This window comes from Myodes glareolus, chromosome 4 (genome assembly GCF_982192425.1).
Source record: "Myodes glareolus chromosome 4, mMyoGla1.1, whole genome shotgun sequence".
Lineage (NCBI taxonomy): Eukaryota > Metazoa > Chordata > Mammalia > Rodentia > Cricetidae > Myodes > Myodes glareolus.
The window spans coordinates 87,480,962-87,506,601 of record NC_142029.1 but is presented as its reverse complement, the minus strand read 5'-3'; the positions used below and the strand labels follow the sequence as shown (position 1 = coordinate 87,506,601).

The window sequence follows — 25,640 nt, the reverse complement described above, 5'->3', positions numbered from 1 at the left end:
TAAGAAACTAATCTCTGGTTATTTCAGAATATCATAGTCATTTTATTGCTATGCTCTTTTTGCCAAATAATAGTATTTGGTTTTACCCTAGGTCCATGGCTTATTTACTACAAATTTCTTGGCTACCCAGTCAGTACTTGTTCAGTATGGGTTTCACCCCCTGAAGTGTGCTTTAAATCAAATCAGATATTGTTTGACCAAGAATTTGGTTAAATTCAACCCATTATTTATACAAGAAGTTTCATTTGGTTATGAACAATATCCACTTGGGTCTCTGTCTTCCCTGTTATTTGATGATTTTATCTAGATTAACTTTATATATGTAGATGTTTTAAGAAGGTTTGACTATATTAGGTTTACATATATTCCCTCAGATGGTCATTTTTATTTTAAAGTTTTAATTCATTTTACATACCAACCACAGTTCCCTCTTCCTTCCCTTCTCTTAGTCCCCCCACCTCTCCCATACCTTACCTCAATCCACTCCTCCTAAAGGGTAAGGCCTACCACAGGGAGTCAGCAAAGTTAGGCACATTAAGTTGAGGCAGGGCCAAGCCTCACTGCTCCCCCAAACCTGTATCAAGGCTGAATAAGACATCCCACCTGAGAGAATGGGCTCCAAAGATTCAGCTCAAGCATCAGGGATAGATCCTGGTCCTATTGCCATGGTACTGCAAACAGACCAAGCTACCCTACTGTCTTCTACATGCAGAAGGTCTAGTTCTGTACCATGCAGTCTACCCAGCTGTTGATCTAAAGTTCCTGAGTTTCCATCAGGGTGGTTTATTACTCTGTGGATTCCCCTGTCATGATCTTCCTCTTATAATCACTCTACCTTCTCTTTGGCTGGACGCCTGGAGGTCAGCCTGGGTCTTGGCTGTGGATCTTTGTGTTGGCTTTCATCATTTACTGGAAAAAGGTTCTATGATGAGTCTTCACCAATCTGACTACCTAGGAAGGCCAGTTCAGGCACCCTCTCCACTATTGCTAGAAGTCTTAGCTGGGGGTTTATTACTTTTACATGTCACTCCCTTTATTCCCTCCCTTGCACATTCTTATATCTCACTCCCTGTTTGAGCCTTCTCTTCTGGTTCCCATGCCATCCATTCATGACCATTTCCTCTTTCCAGGAATATCCACTCCCAATCTCTTACTATATCTCTAACCTCTGTGGTTATATCGATTACAGCTTGCTTATCAATAACTTAGTAGCTAACATCTATAAATAAGTGAATACATACCATAATTGCCTCTTTTTGCCTCCTCTTGCAAGATGTTTCCTGAGCCTTTCTTGGTGAAATATTAATAAAGATGATGCATCCACAGCTGATCACCCATCATGATAATGTGCTATGGAGTTACTATAGACAAGTTAAAGAAATAGAACTGAAAGTGCAAAGGTGAACCCTGAACTCATGGTCAATTAATTTCTACAAAGATGTTAAAACTATAGAAATAAGGAAAGAAATATCCTAGTACAGATAGGTCAAGAATGACTGCTTAACTGTATGCAATAGCAAGCAATTGCCCTTTTCATGGATACTCAAAAAATAACTCAAAATTTACCAACATAAATGTAAGAATGTTTTATAGTCATTTTATTTGAATTGAAACATTCTTTTCTGGGGAGTAGGGTAACTCATGAGTATGCAAAGATACCTCACGTGTCTAGGGTAGCTTAAACTTCCAAGATTCACTAGCTCATCCTGAAAGTCATAGAAGCAGTAAATACCTGCTCCCAGGAGGAGACTTACCACATGAGCTGCCTGGAGTTCTTTCTCCCACCTATATAGCTTCCTGCTAGTTCTGCAGAAAGCTCCGTGGATATAGTTTTTGAATAGTCATGTAGGGTATGGCAAAGTTTTTTAAAAGGAAACTTTCTTTTATCTCTCTTTAGAGTTGATTAAATTCCCTCAACTCTACTCTTAAAGTAAATTGAAGGAACGTATGGTTCTTGTTTTAGTTAGAGTTATTGCTGTGATAAAATGCCATGACCAAGCACAACTTGTGGATGAAAACTTTTAGTGTATGGAAGGCTGAGAGAGAATATAAGAAAAAAGATGTATATGCAGTTAGATTTGGATTTATAAATACATATTCATTGAAACAGAGAATGACTTCTTAATGTGATTAGTCTTTCTGTTTTACTCAACATGATAGAGCATCACACTTTAACCCGTCATTTTTTTTAAGTCACTATGGTACTCTGGAACATTCAACAATGCTTAAAGTAGCTTTGTTGGCTCCAGTTTCTGTGTCTGAAGAAAGGATAATGTTCTTGTGGGATGGATAGGGACAAGAGATGTTACAAAGAATAGCACCAAAACAAATGTTTGTCTAATTCAAATAACAATAATTCTAATTATAAGAAACTTGATTCATATTAATAAGAACATGAAATAAGCAAAGGTGCAATAAAACCCAACAATTGCCTTTTATATATCTATGTTACTTCTGACACATTGTGAGAATCATCTGTCTTAATTTATACATTACACTGTGAAGTCCAAGTATAATTTATACTGCTATTATATTTATTATTTATTGTGATACAAAGATTGTAACTATACTCTTTTATATGTAAAACAAGTACTACCACTGAGATGCAATGCAAGCCTTTTCTTATGAGTCTCAGTTTATAGATATACAGACAAATACACAACTACAAATATAAATAAATAAAGGGTAGAGAAGTTGCATACCTATTTATAGAATGGATATAAGGAATTTAAAAGTCTGGGTTTAAATTCTAAATTTATGTGTACATATATTCCATATCTTCTATCTATATATTATAGTCTAATTTTTATAAAAACATTTTAGAATTTTAATATTTTGTCTACAGTGTCTTAGCACAATCCTCATTGTTTATTCGAAAGTATTAATAAAGCATGTGGTATATCCCTCAATTTTTTTGGAAGGGTGTGGAGACAATTGTAATGACAGTTCTAAAGAGGACCACCCAGTATTTTGTCAAACAGTAGTTCTGATAGGGATTTTTAAGTGAGCAAAACTTTGAGTCTCAAAGGAGCCAACCTTACTTTTATGGTGCATGATGTTAATACAGGCTCAGTAATTTGTTCACTCAAGGGACTCATGAAAACTGGGAGGAAATCTTAAAGAAGAGAATAATTTTCCAGGATTCTAAACAATTTGCACATTACTCTGGAACATGAAATGCACTCTCAATATCAGGAGAGCATTCTACATTCTCACAAAAGGATAATGTTTTCTTTCTGGAGATGAGGATGATTTTCTGAAGAGAATCCCACACAGATATTGTCACAGTCTACAGGGAATCCCTTCTAGAAGGTTAGAGACAGATCTTTACAGATGCTTGTTACTGTGTTCATCATCAAACAAAGGTTTTGTTGCCTTGAGGACACTGGGGAAGAATTCACTATAATGGTTGCAATGAACTCTGTGTAACAAAACTGATCACTGGCTCCTCTTGATAATTTTCCTTCAGTCAGAAAGCTATAAATTCTGGGGTTTTGATACTTTTTAACTACTGCTTCTTTCATCTCTGATCTCTACTGAAGGCTAAAGAGAAGGGAGAAAGGATGTTCAAAAGTCAACGAGAGCTTTTTCAGAAGTCTCTTTGAAAAGAAACACATCATAGTTGATGGACGAAGGAAAGGGGGATGTCTCAGGGATCAACCTATGTTGTCATGATTGTATGCTTGAAAATGTCTTCAGAAAAAAAAACGTAACTTGTCAATCCAGCAACTCTAGAAATTTATGTCTCTTAAAAGACATTTTTCTGTTAATTTCATAAGCTGTCTCTGTTCCTACATTTGATACCATGAAGCAAATGGCTGTGGAGAATGACTCTTTGGTCACTGAGTTTGTTTTCATGGGATTAACAGACCAACCTTCATTGCAGCTACCCTTATTTTTCATGTTCTTGCTGAACTACACAGCCACTGTGATAGGAAACTTGAGCTTAATGGTTCTTATTAGTCTGAATTCACACCTTCATACACCTATGTATTTTTTTCTATTCAATTTGTCCTTTGTTGATTTCTGTTATTCATTTGTCTGTACACCCAAAATGCTGATGGGCTTTGTTTCAGAAAAGAACATCATCTCTTATACAGGATGCATGACTCAGCTCTTTTTCTTTGGCTTTTTTGTTAATTCTGAATGTTATGTGCTGACAGCAATGGCCTATGATCGCTATGTGGCCATATGTAAGCCCTTGATGTATGCCATCCTTATGTCTCCTAGAATGTGTTTCCTACTGATGTTTGGGTCCTATTTGATGGGGCTTGCAAGTGCCATGGCCCATACTGGCTGTATGATTAGGCTCAGTTTTTGTGATTCCAATATCATCAACCATTACATGTGTGAAATCTTCCCTCTTCTCCAGCTCTCCTGCAGCAGCACCTATGCCAATGAACTTGTGAGTTCTCTTATTGCTTGCATAGTTGTCATTGTATCCGGCCTTGTTATCTTAACCTCATATACTTCCATTCTTTTAAATATTATTCACATGTCATCAGCTACAGGTTGGTCCAAAGCCATGGGCACTTGTGGTTCTCACATTGTGACTGTTAGTTTATTCTACGGATCTGGGCTCCTTACTTATGTCAAGCCAGCATCTGCTGAATCCGTGGACCAGGGGAAATTTTTCTCAGTGCTTTATACTCTTGTGGTACCCATGCTGAATCCTCTCATTTACAGTCTCAGGAACAAGGATGTCAAACTTGCTGCAAAGAGAATTGTGATGAGAATCACAAGCTGAAAGAACAGGTGTGTTTTCAGTAGTCTCTGAGTGTATTGTACGGTCTTCTCATTTATCCCCCATCCTTGTTATATTCTTCCTTTTCTTTTCTTTTAATATTATGATTAGAATTTCTACTGTAACACACACGCACACACACACACACACACACACACACACACACACACACACCATCAGCTGTCATATAGCTTTGTGGCCTTTTCTTGATTTGAGAGTTCTCTGCAATATCAAGATTATCCAACCTGATCTTCACTGCCTGGACCAGTTGAAGACTTTGGTCTGACATATTTTATTTATCTAAAGGTAATAGTCTTTTGTATTTTCTCTGTTTAAATAAATCCATGGGACCGTTTTAAGTCCTAGAAATCATACTTTTGAAGCCAAACTTGCAACATTGTATCACCATTCCTTAAATTCAGCTGTGGATTACTTCTAAGGCAAACAAATATTTATTGTAAAAAAGAATAGAATTTATTTATGCCAAAAAGAACTGAAAGGATTATGAAGAACAGTTATGAAGGAACAGAGTTGTTTCATTATGGGTTTAACTTAAAAAGGGAGTGTGAGAATGATGGTCAAGCCATTTGGCCTATAGTACAAAGCTTTAGTAGCCAAGTAGGAAAAAGCAAATGCTCCCACAGTATCATTATTTTCAGGTTAGGTGATTAGAGAAAACTACAAAATGACATTTCATTTTGTTTGTTTTTTTTATATTATTGATCATTCTTTCAAGGATGATGAGGCTGAGTGTTTGGTTTAAGTCTTTTGGCAAAGCAGGTCCACATTTCTATAATTAATATATAAACTTTAAGAAGCTTATTAGATTTCAAATCTTTCATGTAAAGCAAAATTATTTGTCCATAATAAGATTAATAGAGAATTATGCACTAAAAAATCTTATGTGTATCTAGTACAAAAAGTATACTGTCATTTTCTATCTAAATTGCATAGGAATTCAGAAAACATACTTATTTTGGAGATACAGTAGTCAAATAACAATGATAATTAAAGCTGTAATTATTGCATCCACTTGAAGATTATGATGTTTGAAATGTTCTGAAATGGTAGATTAGTAAAAAGAGCAACTTAAGAACTTTAGTTAAACTTAATCAAAATTATTGGTATTGAATATTGAAACATAAATGTTCATCATAAAGTTTTTATGTATATACTATATGTGTATATATACAGTATATATGCTTTATATATACAGTATAATTTTTGAAGCAAATTATGAATTACTGGTATGTACTTGTTTTGTTTTCATTTGTCATAGTACCTAATTTAGTATGGTACTAAAATGGTTTGGTTTACTCAACATCCTTTAGTGTCTGTCGGTCACTTGAAATTCATCTGTTGAAAATTCCATATTTAGATCTGTACCCCATTTTCAATTGGATTATTTGGTATTTTGGTGTCTCGTTTCTTGAGTTTTTTGTATATTTTGGATAACAGCCCTCTGTCTTATTTGGATTGGGTTCTAAGCTGTTAGTATTTTGTAGACAGTGAAAGTGAAGAAGGCATGGCTATGTATTTACCTGTTCCCTTTGTTTTGAAGTAAATATTAAATCCTTAAAAAAATGGTTTGGTTTAAATTTTGATCAGAATATATAATTTAGTAGATTTATAGACTGATTATTAAAGACCCTGACTATGTTGCATAAAGTTTCACTTCCAAGAACAATTGAACTTAGCAAATATAGAATATGAATCACAGGAATAGAATGTACTCTTTGGCCTAAGTGTGATATCATAGTCAGAGTATAGCCAGGTGTAAAAGCTATAAACACATAGTGTAAGTATAGTTTTGTTAAGTCAAATAGATTGACTCTACAGGTGTAATTATTTATATCAACATGGAAAATGAACTGATTAAGCTTTTAATCATCTGACATTTAATAAAGTTATGAATAAACTATTATAGTTTGATAATAGTTACAGATAAGTAATTAAAATTATAATTTAAAAGCTAATATTGAAAGAAATTTGCTGAAAGATAAATTTTAAATATAATCTCATCTCACATTAGTTAATGTTTAGAAGCACTGTATACGCACTTGTTAAAAATATGGACATAGTCTACTTATATTTCTTATCTAATTTGTGCTTTATTATATCTCCATTTACATAATTAAAATGGGAAATTTTGTTTCATAACTTTATATTAACTAATGTTAACTGTATATTAAAACTATTTTAAATTAAAATATTAATTACATTGATTATTATATCTCAGGTGTCATAAATATAACAGGCAACATCTTCAGACTTAACAGTCAAGGAAAATGTGAAATTTGAAACCTCATGATTCTCCCTCCCCCTCTCAACAACTACTGATTGCTTGTAGTTCTTCATCTAGAAATGGAGCCTTGTGTGATTTTCATCATCCATGTTGGCATGTTGACCAGATGCTGTCATTATGCTCATGTTTAGAAAATTGCCTCTGAGATTTTTATGGGTGCAGTTTTCCAGTCATATCTAGAAGATATCATTTACCTACAGGTATCCTGATCTTCTAGCTCTGTCTCTTCAACCAATCCACTATGACTGTTCCTGAGACATGGGTGTAGAGGTTGTATTGCAGATATACCAGTTGGGTTTGATATAATTTTCTCTGGTTTTGACCAGTTATAGATCTTTGTGATAGTCACCATCTCCTGCAAAAGAAATTTCTTTGATAAAGAATGAGAACTAAAGAATAAATACTTCTAATTACAGGAGCCAGAGGGGTTAATGACATCACATGAGAAAGCAATCTACAGAATTAATTAATCAGGTTTCATAAACACTCACAGAGACTAAAGTGGCAACCATGGAGCCTGCAGGTGTTTATGCTAATTCCTCTGCATATATGTTATGGTTGTGTGATTTAATGTGAGACCCATAAGAATGGAAGTGTGAATGTCTCTGACTCTTTCTCCTGTTCTTGGGACCCCTTTCAATCCTATTGGGTTTCCTTGTCCAGCCTTGATATGAGAGTTTGTGCTTAGTTTTGTTGAAAATTGTTCTGCCATGTTCAGCTGATAGTCCTATTTTTTTTTTCTGAAAAAAAAATAGAGGAGTAATGGATCTAGGGAAGATGGGAAGTAGGGGTAATGGGAGCAATGGAGGGAGGGGAATGTGTTTGAAATGTAATGTGTTAAAGAAGAATAAAAACATAAATGCTTATAATGCAGACACAAATATAATTATGTTGGCTTAGGAGAGGGGCAATAGAAGCTTTTCTCTTGGTGCTTATGGACTTTTCTGCTATGGGTAGTTGTCTAGGTTTACAGAACTAAGTGTGAATCACCTTAAATTGAATGGAACGGGCTTTCAGTACAATTAGATAACTCTTGTTAGTACAAAGATAAAACTGCCACTATTGCACCATTGAGAATATCATTTTCCAGGCCACATATTGCTCTTGTTTATAGACTTTATAATTGGTAGAACTGTTGCTATTTTTTCTTTAGCTTACATAGCATTCTGTTACATTCTGTTATGGCTAGTACCTCTAGGACACACTAACACAGTTTAAGAATGAAATTTAGAGCTACATTTGACTTTATTAAAAAAATCAGAAGGCAAATAAATGACCCAATGATGTAACTCAGGAATTTCAAAAACTGTAACAAATCAAACGAAAAACCAGCAGATGGGAAAAGATAAAAAAAAAAAAAACCCGGATCACCAATTAATAAAATAGGAACAAATGAGGCAATATGAAGAATCAATATATCTAAGAGCTGGTTCATTGAAAAGATAAACCAGATTGACAAATCTTTTGCCTGATTAATGAAAAGAAAGAATCAGGAAACTCAAATTAACATAATGTAAATGAATAGGGAAACATTATGATGGACATCAAAGAAATTCAGATTATAAAAATAATTTCAAAAGTTTTATTTCATTAACATAGAAACCCTAAATAAAAATGGATAATTTCTATCTTCACCCAAATTACCAAGATTAAATCAGTAAGAAATAGACATATTAAGAGAACAGACCCCTCACACACACACACACACATACACACACACACATAGACACGCATACAAACACACACACAGAGAAATACACACAAAAAAACTTCATATAATTGGAAAGGTTAATATTCAAGCAAAGACCATTAAGTTAAAACATTGCCCAAACAATTTGAAACAAAAGAAATCTACAAAAGCACTGGTGAGTTTGTTTCATTTTGACCATATACTACTGAACATCGAGCTTACCCTTGTAGTTTATATACCCAGGGAAACTCAATTAGAAGAAACTAATAAGTCTAAAATTATTATTTAAATAAAAACTGAAAGAGCACTTCCAAGCTTTCTTTTGAATCCAGTAACACTCTTATATTAAAACCAGTTAAAGATACAACAAAAAAAAAGAACACTATAGCTCTGACAAGCATAAAAACAAAACATCTCAAAAATACACTTGCAAATCCAACACTGGCACATACTTCTCAATGTGCATTTGTTTGTCACATTTCTCTAGTTTTTCCTAAAGTCCTGCTTGTGTTTCTGTGTCTCAGTCAGACACCACCTTGATATTACGATGACCTCAGGTTCTGTTCTTACTGATTGTTACCAACTTCTATATCAGACATTTTGGAGGACTATGACAACTGCAAGTGGCATTACGCAATTTGTAGGACATCCCTAAATTGAGATTTATGTTGGTCTTCTCATAATTAGAATGGGTATATGTGATTTTAAAATTTGAGTGTTTTTATTTCAGACATTATACTCATGATGTCTATAAGATCAATATGAAATGTTTCACATTAAATAATCTGTCCTCAATTGAAATTTTCTTTTTTCTTAAACATAAAATACACTGAAAATAGTTCTTTTGTGGAATATTAGTTTCAGATGGGTTACATTAATGTATGCTGTGGAATATTTGTTTAATGATCCTAAGATGTGTTGTATTCTTTTATATTTTGTTAAACTCTGTAGAGCTTTGTTTCTTACCATGACTAAAACACCTGATTAGTCTAACAAAGAACTGGATGACCAAGAGCAAGGGAGGATAAAGGATAGGCAGGTGTGGTAGGCAGAGAGAGAATATATATGAGGAAGATAAGAGAAGAGGGGAAGTAAAGGAGAAGGAGAGGGGGTCCCCAGGGGTCATTCACCCAGCCAGAATACCAGGCACAGAATAAGAAGGAAAGAGAGGTAGATAGCATAGAGAAAGGTAAAATCCCAGAGGCAAAAAGAAGATGGGATAATTCAAGCTAAGAAAAACTGGCTAGAATGAAGCCAAGTTAAGGCAAGGCATTCATAAGAAAGAATAAGTCTACATGTGATTATTTGAAAACTAGGTTGCAAGTAACCAAAGAGAAAAAAAACTGTACTCTCTTTTGGATTTTGTCTCTTATTTGTAAATATAGGTATAATTCACCCAATTTACTTTTGCATAGTTATTACTTAAACTTTCTTATTTATTTGCATATTAGTTTAAACAACTTATGAATTAGGTTTCAGTTAATTTTAAATAAGTTTTGACCTACTATTAAACTAAAACTATTCATATCACACAGAGCATTTCAAGGAACAGAAATTGAAGGTGGTTTCATGATTGTTGATAGAAATATATATACCATACAATGTTTGCAGAAAAGAGGCACAAAGATAGGATGAAACTGTATGAATATCCCTTTATGTACCTGATTTTACTTTAGCTGTGTTTTATAAATGTCAAATAATGTCCTTGAAATTTTAGAAAGGTATCCACTATAAGCCAGAATATTCTTTTTAGGCATATGTGTTCTATTCCAGTCTTATGTCTCTGAATGAACAAGAATGTGGATGACTGGGTATTTTAAACTCAATAACACAGATCAAGTTTATGTTATTAAAATACACTACAGTTGTTAATGAAAATGTTAATATGATTAATATATGACTGAGTAGTACATTGCTTAAAATGTCAAACTATACTAATTTTCATAGACAGCTATTAATAAATATATTTATAACCTACTACAAATTTTAATTTATAACAATACACTCAGTGATTGGTTCAAAAATTATTTAGCTTTTTTGCACTTTTACAAGTATGAGTATATGATTATCCATCCCACATAAAGTCCTCTCATGTCCTTTCCAATCAATCACCACCTTCATTAATGTCCAGAAGTACATATTGACTTTGTTCCCATTAGCATAATTTTGATTATTCTTTAAAATCCTTTTAGTAAAATATCATCTCACATAAGTTTTTATGTTTGATTTTATTTACTTGTTTGAATTTTATTCATGGGGACAGGAGAGTAAATGCTATCTTACGTTGTTTGGAAAATGAATGAGGTATTTAAGAGTAAGGTCTGGAAGAGATTCCACATAACTTCCAATCAAACTACTAAAAGATGATAGTGAAAATCCACCCAGAGGATATGGCAATTATAGACATTTATATACCAAACACAAGGGCACCCAAGCTCATAAAAGCAATGCTGTTAGAGCTAAATCACACATTGGCCCTTTCATAGAGATAATGGGTAAGTTCAATAAATACATCATCCCAACAAAAACTTCAATAGGGAATTACTGTCAATAAGTGAAATAAAAAATAACCTCTAATTTCAAGGAAGTTAAAGCAGGAACTCAAGTAGTAAGTCATGTCATAAATAACACATCATAGCTTCCTTGTTTATTCTCATGTTGCTGTCTTCTTTATTACACACTGATCAGGATATGCTGCCTATGATATAGTGCTTCTCAATATGGCCTGCGTCTTCCTACATCAAATGACAACCAGGCAATGCATCATAGACATGCCACTGACCAACCAGACCTAGGATCTTCCTCTTAAGTTTTTTTCCCCGTACATAGCTCTAAGTTGTGTCAGCTTCAAGTTAAATCTAACCAACACAGAAGTGGATATGTACAAGATACATTGCATTGAGTGTGAAGTTTTGAAGACTAGAGACAATCGTGCTAATATTTATACTGTGTTTAGAAGGATTGAAAGTAATTAACTTTCATAATTGTCATTGTGGTAATTTTTGATTCATATCTTATTATATTTAACAGCTAAAATGTGAAAATTAGCATTGTATATGTTATGCTAATTATTAAAATGCCACAATTCAGCATGAATAATCTAGAAATTAAGCGTGATATCAATCTCTTATCTTTGGTCCCATACATATTTAAAAACATAGATAACTAAGGATTAATTTTTTATCTTGTTTTCAATTCATTAGTAAGACAGAAAACATCTTGGAATTACTCCTCCTTGAATGTCGTTTAAATATAAGTGAATCCAATACTTATACAAAAGCTCTATAACAGCTGAAGTTGTTAAGAATGTATGAAGACATATATTCAGAATATTAGCAATATCATCTAACCAATATGAATTTTAAGCCATCTGAGCTTAAAATTTTAGGCAGAGTTTGGATTTGCTTTCTCCAAAAATGTAGAGTTGAACTTTAATTTTCCAAACCAGGACAATTAAATTACATTGGAAAAACATATTCATAAAAATTTAGAAAATGCAAAATTTTCAAGAGTCAAGATTGTATTGTGAAAATATTATGGCTATCTCCATAGAGGAAATGTCATAGATTTTTGATACTTTGTAGGAAGAAAAGCATGGAATGTTTTTTTAAAAACAAAATGTTTATGTCTCATTTACTTTATGGATGAAACTCTCTAACTTTGTAGAATTACAAAAGACAAACACCTAAAATATGAAAACTCAACTGTATCAATAAACTTTATGAAACTTACATGAAATCAAGCCTTTCAAAGAGAACAGAAAATTATGTTAGAAATGTGCTGCAAAAAGTAGCTTTTCTATCTGATATCAAGAGTATTCAGGTAACTTTAGTCCCTTCTGAAAACATTTTCACATTCAGTGGATGCTTATGGCATGGAGGGAGCCGGCAACTTGTTACCAATTTCAAATTACTGTGACTAAGCAAACTGATTGAGATTTCCCCACATTTATAGAATAAGTGAACACATTTTCAAGTGCACATGTGAGGACAGGTGTGCACATTTGTCTTTCTGCATCTATTGAAGTCACAAAAATAAAATGTAGATTCATAATTACCAGAGGAGTGGAGTGAGGGCAGGGACAATGTATAACATTGGGTAATATTCTAGTTAGGTTACACATTGCAGTTATATAGTTCATGATCATGATCATAATGTTCCACTTTGGATAAAAAAGATTATTTTATAAACCTATAAATTATTATAACTATGTAAGTTAATGAATACAGTAAGTTCCATGGTATAGTCACTCTTCTACCTCAATAAAATATTTTCTGTTTATGAATTTCCTCTCTCTGCTCCTCCTAGTTCCTTCCTACCTCTCTTCCCATTTGAACCTACTCACTTTATAACTGTATAAACTATATGTATAACTGTATGTATAACTGTGTAATGAATACATAACCATACAGAAATTTTTCAATTGAAATTAAATGTAAGCTAAGCATAATTTACATCCATCATAATTTTTTATACTGATTATAAAGAAATTTATGCATTCAATTATTAAAATCTTGATCAAGAATTACCTGGTACTAGTGGCTTCTATCACAATGCATTATACAGAAATTTATGTTTAGAAATAAACATCTAAGTTTTAACAATGGATTTGTTTTTTGAATATAATCTAGTATAAAAGAAAATAGTTTATCAATGTGGGATATATTTTGAATAATTATACACAAAGAATATAACATTTATAAGTATTCCACTATCAGAAAGAATAAACATTGCCAAGGATATAGTAGTGGCACATAAAATTAGGAGACAGGGCAATAAAAATGTTGCAGTCTATTCAACTGCTAGTTTTCAGACTTATGTAATATAATACAAATGCTCTGGACCTAAAATTGTGTTTCTAAGTTATCACACAGTGTAACTTCATCACTTGAGATGTGCATATGTCTAATTAACAGTGAACACAATATTACTCTTGTCAGAATAGCTAAAATCAAAAACACCAATGATAGCCTGTGCTGAGGAGGATGTGGAGTAAGGGGAACACTCATCCATTGTTGGTGGGAATGCAAAATTGTGCAACCACTTTGGAAATCAGTGTGGTTGTTTCTCAGAAAACTGGGAGTCAACCTACCTCAGGATCCAACAATTCCACTCCTGGGAATATACCCAAGAGATGCCCAATCATACTACAAAAGCATTTGTTCAACTATGTTCATAGCAGCACTATTTGTAATAGCCAGAACATGGAAACAACCTAGATGTTCCTAGTTGTTTTGATTTGCATTTCCCTGATCGCTAAGGAGGTTGAGCATGACCTTAAGTGCCTTTTGGCCATTCGAAGTTCATCTGTTGTGAATTCTCTGTTCAGTTCAATACCCCATTTTTTTTAAGTAATTTTATTAAATTATAAAAGTTTCCATTTGCGACCCTCTTCCCAACACCCTCCCACTCCCCCCCACTCCCTCCCCTCCTCCCTCTTCATCTCTTAGGGCAGTCAGGGTTTCCTGCCCTGTGGGAAGTTCAAGTTCCTTCCCCCTCCCTCCAGGTCCAGGAAGGTGAGTATCCAAACAGACTGGATCCCCAAAATCCAGTATATGCAGAGGAAACAAGTCCCAGTGTCATTGTCAATGGCTTTTCAGAAAGTCTTTGGGCCAGCCACATTCAGAGAATCCGGCCAAATTCAGAGAATCTGGTTAGATCATGTCCTCCTTCAGTCCCAGTCCAGCTGGCCTTGGTAAACTCTCATTAGATCCGTCCCCTTGTATCAGTGGGTGATAGCATCCCTCGCAGTCCTTATTTCCTTTTTCATGTTCTTCCTCCTTCTACTCCTCATCTGGACCTTGGGGGGCTCAGTCCGGTGCTCCAATGTGGGTCTCCGTCTGTATCGCCATCCTTCGCCAGATGAAGGATCTATGGTGATAAGCAAAATATTCATCAGTATGGTTATGGGCCAAGGCCGATTCAGGCACCCTCTACTCTGTCCGGAGAACAATCTGGGGATCTCTCCTTGGACCTGGGATCCCATATATAATCAAGTCTCCTGTAAACCCTAAAATGACTCACTTAGTTGAAATATATTCTTTCCTGATCCCATATTCATCCTTCTCCCTCCCCCCCATCCCAGTCCACCGAGCTTTCCCCATTCCGCCCCTACTACCTTCTCTCTAACCCTCTCCCCTTCCAACAACCCTCCCACCCCCCCCCCCCCATGCACCCGAGGTTACCTGGGACTCTTGTCTCTTTCCTACCTCCTGGCGGATAGCTAAATAATCTTCATCAGATTCATCTTCTTATTTAGCTTCTCTAGGATCACAAATAATAGGCTCAAAGACCTTTAATTATGGTTAGAATCCACTTATGAGTGAATACATACCGTGTTACTCTTTTTGGGTCTGGCTTACCTCACTCAGTAAAGCATTTTCTATTTCCATCCATTTGCATACAAAATTCAAGATGTCATTGTTTTTTACCGCTGAGTAAAACTCTAATGTGTATATGTTCCACACCTTTTTTAACCATTCTTCTTTTGAGGGGCACCTAGGCTGTTTCCAGGTTCTGGCTATTACAAATAGTGCTGCTATGAACATAGTTGAACAAATGCTTTTGTAGTATGTTCGGGAATCTCTAGGGTATATTCCTAAGAGAGGAATTGCTGGGTCCTGAGGGAGGTTGACTCCCAGTTTCATGAGAAACCGCCACACTGATTTCCACAGTGGCTGCACAAGTTTGCATTCCCACCAACAATGGATGAGTGTTCCCCTCATTCCACATCCTCTCCAGCATAGGCTATCATTGGTGTTTTTGAGTTTAGCTATTCTGACAGGTGTAAGATGGTATCTCAAAGTGGTTTTGATTTGCATTTCCCTGATTGCTAAGGAGGTTGAGCATGACCTTAAGTGTCTTCTGGCCATTCGAAGTTCATCTGTTGTGAATTCTCTGTTCAGATCAGTACCCCCATTTTTTAATTGGGTTAATTAGAGTTTTAGTGTCTAGTTTCTTGAGTTCTTTGTATATTCTGGAGATCAGACCTTTGTCTGATGAGGGGTTGGTGAAGATCTTCTCCCAGTCAGAAGGCAGCCTTTTTGTCTTACTGACAGTAAGTCCTTTGCTTTACAGAAGCTTCTCGGTTTCAGCAGGTCCCATTTATTCATTGTTTCTCTTATTGTCTGTGCTACTGGGGTCCTACTTAGGAAGTGGCCTCCTGTGCCTATATCTTGTAGACTACTTCCCACTTTCTCTTCTATCAGGTTCAAAGTGGACAGATTGATGTTGATGTCTTTAATCCATTTTGACTTGAGTTTTGTGCATGGTGATAGATATGGATCTATTTTCATTCTTCTACAGGTTGACATCCAGTTATGCCAGCACCATTTGTTAAAGACGCTTTCCTTCTTCCATTGTATACCTTTAGCTCCCTTGTCAAAAATTAGGTGTTTATAGGTTTGAGGGTTAGTATCTGGGTCTTCTATTCGATTCCATAGGTCGACTTCTCTGTTCTTATGCCAATACCAAGCTGTTTTCAATACTGTTGCTCTGTAATAGAGTTTGAAGTTAGGGATAGTAATGCCTCCAGAAGTTCCTTTATTGTATAAGATTGTTTTGGCTATCCTGGGTATTTTATTTTTCCATATAAAGTTGATTATTGTTCTCTCAAGGTCTGTGAAGAAGTTTGATGGGATTTTGATGGGGATTGCATTGAATCTATAGATTGCTTTTGGTAGAATTGCCATTTTTACTATGTTGATTCTCCCAATCCAAGAGCAGGGGAGGTCTTTCCATTTTCTGGTATCCTCCTCAATTTCTTTCTTCAAGGACTTAAAGTTCTTGTCAAATAGGTCTTTCACTGCCTGGTTAGAGTTACCCCAAGATATTTTAAGCTATTTGTGGCTATCGTGAAAGGTGATGTTTCTCTGATTTCCCTCTCTGCTTCTTTATCCTTTGTGTATAGGAGGGCAACTGATTTTTTGGAGTTGATCTTGTATCCTGCCACATTACTAAATGTGTTTATCAACTGTAGAAGTTCTTTGGTAGAGTTTTTAGGGTCGCTTATGTACACTATCATATCGTCAGCAAATAACGAAAGTTTAACTTCATCCTTTCCAATTCGAATCCCCTTGATCTCCTTATGTTGTCTTATTGCTATTGCTAGAACTTCAAGCACTATATTGAAGAGGCATGAAGAGAGTGGACAGTCTTGTCGTGTTCCTGATTTTAGTGGAAAGGCTTTGAGTTTCTCTCCATTCAGTTTGATGTTAGCTGTCAGCTTGCTATATATTGCTTTTATTATATTTAGGTATGATCCTCGTATACCCAATCTCTCCAACACCTTTATCATAAAGGGGTGTTGAATTTTGTCAAATGCTTTTTCATAATCCAATGAAATGATCATGTGGTTTTTTTCTTTCAGTTTATTTATATGATGGATTACATTGATAGATTTGCATATGTTGAACCAGCCCTGCATCTCTGGGATGAAGCCCACTTGATTATAATGGATAATTTTTCTAATGTGTTCTTGGATTTGGTTTGCCAGGATTTTTTTGAGAATTTTTGCGTCAATGTTCATGAGTGAGATTGGTCTGTAATTCCCTTTCTTGGTTGTGTCTTTGTGTGGTTTTGGTATCAGGGTAACTGTAGCTTCATAAAAAGAGTTTGGCAATGATTCTTCTGTTTCTACATTGTGAAATACATTAAGGAGTGTATTTATTAGCTCTTCCTGGAAGTTCTGGTAGAATTCTGTATTGACACCATCTGGTCCTGGCCTTTTTTTGGTAGGGAAGTTTTTGATAACGGCTTCTAATTCTTCACTACTGACATGTCTATTTAGATTGATCACCTGGTCTTGGTTCAACTTTGGTTTATGGTACTTATCTAAAAGTAATGTCCATTTCTTTTACATTTTCCAATTTTGTGGCATACAGGCTTTTGTAGTAAGATCTAATGATTCTCTGAATTTCCTCTGTGTCTGTGGTTATGTCCCCCTTTTCATTTCTGATCTTAGTAATTGGCATGTTCTCTCTCTGCTGTTTGATTAGTTTGGGTAGGGGTTTGTCAATCTTGTTGATTTTCTCCAAGATCCAGCTTTTTGTTTCATTGATTCTTTGGAATGTTTTCTGTGTTTCTATTTTGTTGATTTCAGCCCTCAGTTTGATTATTTCCACTCTTCTAGACCTCCTGGGTGAATCAGCTTCTTTTTTTTCTAAAGCTTTCAAGTGAGCTGTTAAGTCTCTAATGTGTGCTTTCTCCGTTTTCTTTAATTGGGCACTTAGTACTATGAACTTTCCTCTTAGCACTGCTTTCATAGTGTCTCATAGGTTTGAGTATGTTGTTTCTTTATTTTCATTAAATTCAATGAAGACTTTAATTTCTTTCTTTATTTCTTCCTTCACCCAGGGGTGATTTAGTAGTTGACTGTTCAACTTCCATGAGTTTGTTGGCTTCCTGGGGGTAGCACTGTTGTTGAATTCTAACTTTAATCCATGGTGGTCTGACACAACACATATGGTTATTAATATTTTTTTTGTATCTGTGGAAGTTTGCTTTGTTACTGAGTATGTGGTCAATTTTCGAGAAGGTTCCATGAGCTGCAGAGAAGAAGGTATATTCTTTCCTATTTGGGTGGAATGTTCTATAGATGTCTGTTAAGTCCATTTGATTCAATACCTCCAATAATTCTCTTATTTCTCTGCTAGGTTTCTGTCTTATTGACCTGTCCATTGGTGAGAGAGGAGTGTTGAAGTCTCCTACTACTAGTGTGTGTGTGGTTTGATGACTACCTTGAGTTCTAGAAGAGTTTCTTTTACATAAGTGGGTGCCTTTATATTAGGAGCATAGATATTCAGGATTGAGACTTCCTCCTGATAAACTGTTCCTGTTATGAGTATAAAATGTCCGTCTCCATCTCTTCTGATTGATTTTAGTTTGAAGTCAATTTTGTTGGAAATTAGAATGGCCACACCCACTTGTTTCTTAGGTCCATTTGCTTGGAAAACTTTTCCCAACCCTTCACTCTGAGTAGATGTCTCTCTTTGTGGTTGAGGTGAGTTTCTTGTAAACAGCAGAATGTTGGATCCTGTTTTCATATCCATTCTCTTAGTCTGTGCCTTTTTATAGGTGAATTGAGTCCATTAATACTAAGTGATATTAATGACCAGTGGTTGTTGAATCCGGTTATTATTATTTTTTGTTTGTTTGTTTAATAGAGTTTGTATGTGTCCCTTCTTTGAGTTGAGCTTGTGACGGGTCGCTAGATGTCTGAGTTATTGTAGACAGTGTTGGCAATGTTGGATTCCTTGGGTTGCAATTTTCCTTCTATTACTTTCTGTAAGGCTGGGTTTGTTGCTATGGATTGTTTAAATTTGTTTTTATCCTGGAATATTTTGTTTTATCCATTGATAGTGAATGATAGCTTGGCTGGGTATAGTAGTCTGGGTTTGCATCCATGGTCTCTTAGTTTCTGCAGTACCTCTATCCAGGGCCTTCTGGCTTTCATGGTTTCCGTAGAGAAGTCTGGTGTAAGTCTGATAGGTTTACCTTTATAACTTACTTGACTTTTTTCCTTTGCAGCTCTTAATATTCTTTCTTTAATCTGTATGTTTTGTGTTTTGATTATTATATGGCAAGGGGATTTTTTTTATCAAGACTATTCTATGTTCTGTATGCTTCTTGAACCTTCATAGGAACATCATTCTTTAGATTGGGAAAGTTTTCTTCTTTAATTTTGTTGAATATATTTTTTGGGCCTTTGATCTGCAGTTCTTCTCCTTCTTCAATCCCTATTATTCTTAGATTTGGTTTTTTTTTATTGTGTCCCAGATATCTTGAATGTTTTGTAATGAGAATTTGTTGGATTTGCTGTTTTCTTTGATCAGAGCCTTTATATTCTCTATGGTATCTTCAGAATCTGAGATTCATTCTTCCATCTCTTGTATCCTATTGGTTATGCTTGATTCTGTAGGCTCTGCTCATTTACCTATATTTTCCATATCCAGCCAGCCCTTGTTTTGTGTTTTCTTCATTGCCTCCATTTCAGTTTTCAATTCTTGAACTGTTTCTATTACCTGTTTGATTGTTTTTTTCTCGGTTTCTCAGTGTATCATTCACGGATTTAATCATTTCTTCAAACTTTTTGTTGTACTTCTCATCCTGTTCTTTAAGGGAGTTATTCATATCCTGTTTAAGGGACTCCAATGCTTTCATAATGGCACTTTTTTCCACTTCTTCTGGATTAAGAGGTTCAAGTCCTTCTATTGTAGGTTCGTTGGGATCTGGTGTTTTCATGTTGTTTTTCAGATTGTTGGAGGTTTTCTTGCCTTGGCATCTGCCCATCTCTTCCTTCAAATGCTCTCTATTGGATCTTCTGGTACTGGGTCAGGTTCCCTTGTTGGTCAGGGACTTCACTGACAGAAGGCCTACCTTTCCTCAGGCAGGCTATTGAAACACAGGTACTCCCTCCTTCCGGGTTGTACTCACAGCCCAGGCCTAGTGCTCAAGGCAAGTGAGCTGTGGAAATCCCCTCCTGCGATGGATGTCTGCTAGAAGATCACTGCCCCTTGCTGGCTAGGAATGTGGCTGAGCTGACACAAGGCCCGCCTGTCCTCAGGCAGGCTATCAAAGCACAAGAACTGCCTCTGCAGGTTTGTGCCCACAGCCCAGACCCAGTGCACAAGGCAGCTGCGCTGGGGAGATCCTATGGCCCCAGGGGGAAGGGAGGAAGAGAGGAAGGTGTACCTGGATGAATGCTGGGATGGGATTCGGGAGAGCTCAGCAGGGTGGATCCACCACTGCAGGGTGACCAGGAAGTCAAGGGGGTCGGGGAAAGTCTGAATTCCTCCTTGCCCGGCTTGTGCCTTGGGCCAGGAGCACACTCACCCCTCCTCCAATGGATGTCTGCTAGAAGATCACTGCCTCTTGCTGGCCAAGAATGTGGCTGAGCTGACACAGGGCCCGCCTGTCCTCAGGCAGGCTATCGAAACACAGGAACTGCCCCTGCCAGGTTGTGCCCACAGCCCAGGCCCAGCACACAAGAGAGCTGCGCTGAGGAGATCCTATGGCCCCAGGGGGAAGGGGGGAAGAGAGGAAGGTGTACCTGGATGGACGGTGGGACGGTGGGATGGGAGTTGGGCACACATACACTGAGTTTTACTCAGCGGTAAAAAACAATGACATTTTGAATTTTGCATGCAAATGGATGAAAATAGAAAACACTTTACTGAGTGAGATAACCCAGACCCAAAATTATGAATATGGTATGTACTCACTCATAAGTGGATTCTAGCCATAAATAAAGGTCTTTGAGCCTATATTTCGTGATCCTAGAGAAGCTAAATAATAAAGTGAACCCAAAGAAAAACAGATAGTTATCCTCCTGTATATTGGAAATAGACAAGATTGCCAGGCAAAAGTTGGGAGCATGGAGGTGGGGGAGGGGTGGGGGGAAAGGGTGATGGAGAGAGAGAAGGGAGAAGGGGAGGATTGGAGAGAGCTTGAGGGAATGGGATGGTTGAGATGGAGGAAGGGTGGATATGGGAGCAGGGAAGTAGATATCTTAATTAAGGAAGCCATTTTAGGGTTGGCAAGAGACTTGACTCTAGAGGGGTTCCCAGTTGTTCAAGGAGATGTGCCCAGCTTGTTCCTTGGGCAGCAGAGGAGAGGGTGTCTGAACTGACCTTATCCCATAGTCACACTGATGAATATCTTGTATATCACCATAGAACCTTCATCTGGCGATGGATGGAGATAGAGACAGAGACCCACATTGGAGCACTGGAGTGAGCTCCCAATGCCCAAATGAAGAGCAGAAGTAGGGATACCATGAGCAAGGATGTCAGGACCGCAAGGGGTGCGTCCACCCATGGAGACGGTGGGACTGATCTAATTGGAGCTCACCAAGACCAGCTGGACTGGGACTGAACAAGCATGTGATCAAACCGGACTCTCTGAATGTGGCTGACAATGAGGGCTGACCGAGAAGCCAAGGATAATGACACTGGTTTTTGATTCTACTGCATGGACTGGTTTGTGGGAGCCTAGTCTGTTTGGACGCTCACCTTCCTAGACCTGGATGGAGAGGGGAGGAACTTGGACTTCCCACAAAGCATGGCACCCTGACTACTCTTAGGACTGGAGAGGGAGGGGAAGTGGAGGGAGTGGGAGGGAAATGGGAGGAGGGGAGAAGGTGGAAATTTTTAATAAACAATAAATAAATAAAGAAATAGAATTTTAAAATGTTGGCTATGATGTATTAATGAAATTTGTCCAAAAATAATTTTGTTATTAGTATCTTCTTTTTTTCCACAATGAATAAAATTTCAATGATCATTTTCAAGTCAGTGTTTGTTTGGGATAGGAAAAAATAATGTGATTTCTGTTTGAGTATTTTGGGGATGAGCAGCCGGGAACAAACAAGGGGTCTCCTACTACAGGAAAGTGGATTTGAGATCACAGTCCAATCTGAGGAGTTGATGGCTGCTGAGGAAGGAAGTATATTATCATTTGAGAAATGGCTAAGGATAGGTTACTAGTGTCTTAGTGAATAGCCACATACTGATGTCCTTATAAACACTGCTAACTGGACTCAGAGTTTATTAATCACAACAAAGAAGAGTATGTAGATCTAAAAAAAGATGAGGTGGGTTCCTTGAGAGTATTTAGAGGGAAGTAGTAGTGGATTGGTATTATAATTTCACGTTGTATAAGTGATTGAAAGTTTCAAGGGATAACATATTATTTGACAAATGAATTTTGATATAAACAAGACAAAGGAAAGAAAGGAAATATTTTCATATAACTTATTTGGAATTACCTATCATGATACTTAAAATTACTACTAAACATTCAAAGAATTTTTAAAAAGACACAGACTTGAAAAACAAAACAAGAAGATATTAATAATCATCTAGTAAATTGTTTAAAAATTAACTATGACAATACTGAATATTTCAAAGGAGAGAATACTAAAAAGTATTAGAAATTCTAATTCATTTTTGCAGGAACTATAAGTGATGCAAATGATGGGTATAGAATTTGCTGGTTTATTTTCTTGACTAATTTGAAAACATACAGATTACCATTGACATTCCTTTCTTCACTCTTCCAGTGTTGTTATTCAATGTAGTTACCATGTCTGAGTCTCTCTTTCTGATCTCCTTGCTCTTCACAGAACATTTGACAACGTCTAAAGATATGTTATTGGATACAGATGACACATGTGAGTGATGTTGAAGATAGACATGGAATATGAAGTGGCCATGTATTTTTATTATTTTTTCTACACAGGACAATAGCAACACACTAAAAATGTATTTCATTCAAATATGAACAGATTACAAACTTCATGTATGTGAACAAGAATGTGAAAATGAATCAAACAACTAACACTTCACAGGGGCTTTTCTTAAGTCTAATGCAGTTTTAATATACTGTGTGCATCACTTTTATATCAAAGTCACATTGAGATACCTCTCAATTTAATACATTTTTACTGCTTTCTTCAGAATGAACCCCAACAGACTTTTATAAACAAGAATGTTCCCATTGGTCTACAACTTGAGTCCTATTTTCTGAATCTGTTTTATTGGACTACAGAAGAATATGTAGATCCAAATATATGCAATCTATCATCAGGGAAGTCTATATTTTTATAGACTTTTCCACTTCAGAGAGTGGAAAAGAATGACTATAAACTTCAGCTCTTTTGGGAGAGTGTTTCTTTCCTTTCAGTATCTTTGTTAAAATTTTGCATAGTGTTAAACATTGGTCTAATGTGTATTTCTGTAATCAGAGAAGCCCATAAGAAAGCTACCCATGTCAGGTTAGCGAGTCCCTGGACACTGTTCTTTAGAGTTACACAAAGCCCAGAGGATAAGGACAAAAAGGAATGCTCATAACTCTGCCAAGGGGACTAAGTATTCCGGGCTTGAGACCATAAATTGAGTAGAATTTTGAATCTCAAAAGATCTAATAGTAGTTTTGTGGCATTGAATACAAGCACAAGCTCCCTAATTAAGACTCTCAAGACACTGATACAGCAGGAAGGAAATCATAAAGAAGAGAATAATTTCTTGTGTTCTTAATGAATTTTCTTATTTGAGTGAGGCAAAGCTTTGGAGTTTTACATAAAATTACATTTTATTTTGTGTATGTGAAAAGAAATTTGTCAAGAAATTCTCAAACAAAAATTTCCTGTGTGACTCTTCTAGAAATTCATAAACACACTTGTGCTGATGTCTGTATCTTTATTATTGGGTACTTGGCCCTCTCTTTACTGAAAGAAGGAAAGGTCTAAGAGTCCCAAAGAAAAGTAGGGTCCAGGTGAATGAAGGTAAGCACAAAATCATCTTTGTGTTGAGTATGTATCTTAAATTGCAAAGGTATACAAATTATGAATATTGTATGAAAGTTCTTATGTATTGCCCTTTTACAATTTTAGTTGTTATTAAAAACTAAAGAAAGAAATGGAATTTTATTGGAATTTGGAGATTTGGATGTATGGTTTCAGAACATACATCCTATGTATTCGAACACATACTATGATATGATAGAGAGGAAATAAGTGCTCTTCAGAAATCAACACGAGTAGTTACGGATATTTGTATGGCTTTTTATATGTCCCCTCAACCCAAGCTTATAAACCAATAATTTAAGGTTATCCCTCTGAAGTCAAATATTAAATACTTGATAGTGTCATCTTCTATTCTTGCAGATGCCATCCACGAAGCAAATGGCTACAGAAAATGACTCCTCAGTGTCTGAGTTTATTCTTATGGGGTTAACAGACCAACCTGAGCTCCAGTTGCCCCTGTTTTTCCTGTTCTTGCTGAACTATACAGCCATAGTGGTGGGTAATTTGAGTTTGATGAGTCTTATTTTTCTGAATTCTCATCTTCACACTCCCATGTACTTCTTCCTTTTCAATCTGTCATTTATTGATTTTTGTTATTCGTTTGTTTTTACTCCCAAGATGCTAGTGAGTTTTGTTTCAGAGAAGAATATCATCCCTTTCACTGGATGCATGACTCAGCTGTTTTTCTTCTGCTTTTTTGCTCATTCTGAGAGCTACGTGCTGACAGTCATGGCCTATGATCGTTATGTGGCCATCTGTAAGCCTTTATTGTACAAAGCTGTCATGTTGCCTAGAATCTGTTGTCTGCTGATGTTTGGTTCATATTTGATAGGGTTTTCTAGTGCCATGGTCCTCACAGGCTTAATGCTTAGGCTCAGCTTTTGTAACAACAACATCATTGATCACTACATGTGTGACATCTTCCCTGTCCTTCGGATCTCCTGCAGTAACACTTATGTAAATGAGCTTGTGAGTACTGCTGTGGTGGGCACAGCTATAATTTTATGTAGCCTCATTATTTTAGTATCGTATACTATGATCCTTTTCAATATCATTCATATGTCATCAGGTAAGGGTTGGTCCAAAGCTTTGGGTACTTGTGGGTCTCACATCATAACTGTTAGCTTCTTTTATGGATCTGGGCTGCTGGCTTATGTCAAGCCATCATCTGCTGAGACTGTTGGTCAAGGAAAATTTTTCTCTGTATTTTACACTTTTTTGGTGCCCATGTTAAATCCTCTCATTTACAGTCTCAGAAACAAGGATGTCAAACTTGCTGTGAAGAAAACCTGGAAGAGACTCACAAGCTAATTTATCAATTGATATGTCTTTTCATCTTATCCATTCCAGTTTGATGTGTCTTTCTCCTTTTTCTTTTCTTTTACATTACATATATTCTATTATTTTCTTTTTCATTGTCCTGCCATAGCACTGATGGAATTTATACTGTAATTCCAATTTTTCCTTCATGCAAAATTTCTCTGCATGTACTATGTTGCTATGAGACATCCTTACATTCAATGTGTTTAAGATGATGTCATGTCCCTTGCATGTATCAAATTAAGAGCCTCATCTCATTTTTTACATTTTACATCAT

General features: G+C 36.1%; 2 protein-coding genes across 2 annotated transcripts; both read left to right on the top strand.

Annotated features, from left to right (window-relative positions):
* The first annotated feature begins 3,055 nt into the window (after nt 1-3,055).
* LOC125389007 (olfactory receptor 8C8-like) lies at nt 3,056-4,747 on the top strand. The gene is made up of 2 exons (XM_048417404.3): nt 3,056-3,075; nt 3,805-4,747. Exons 1-2 carry the CDS (start codon nt 3,056-3,058, stop codon nt 4,745-4,747), a joined length of 963 nt encoding a protein of 320 aa, XP_048273361.3.
* A 19,650-nt stretch (nt 4,748-24,397) lies between these two features.
* On the top strand, nt 24,398-25,354 carry LOC125389029 (olfactory receptor 8C8-like). The gene has a single exon (XM_048417432.3). It carries the CDS (start codon nt 24,404-24,406, stop codon nt 25,352-25,354), a length of 951 nt encoding a protein of 316 aa, XP_048273389.3. The 5' UTR covers nt 24,398-24,403.
* The last annotated feature ends 286 nt before the right edge of the window (nt 25,355-25,640 follow it).

Bases quoted from the DNA above. Each gene is read 5' to 3' on its own strand.
- LOC125389007 (XM_048417404.3), top strand. From the start codon at position 3,056: ATGTTAATACAGGCTCAGTA. The intron at 3,076-3,804 runs ATTTGTTCACTC...TACATTTGATAC, and splicing joins ATGTTAATACAGGCTCAGTA to CATGAAGCAAATGGCTGTGG.
- LOC125389029 (XM_048417432.3), top strand. From the start codon at position 24,404: ATGCCATCCACGAAGCAAATGGCTACAGAAAATGACTCCTCAGTGTCT.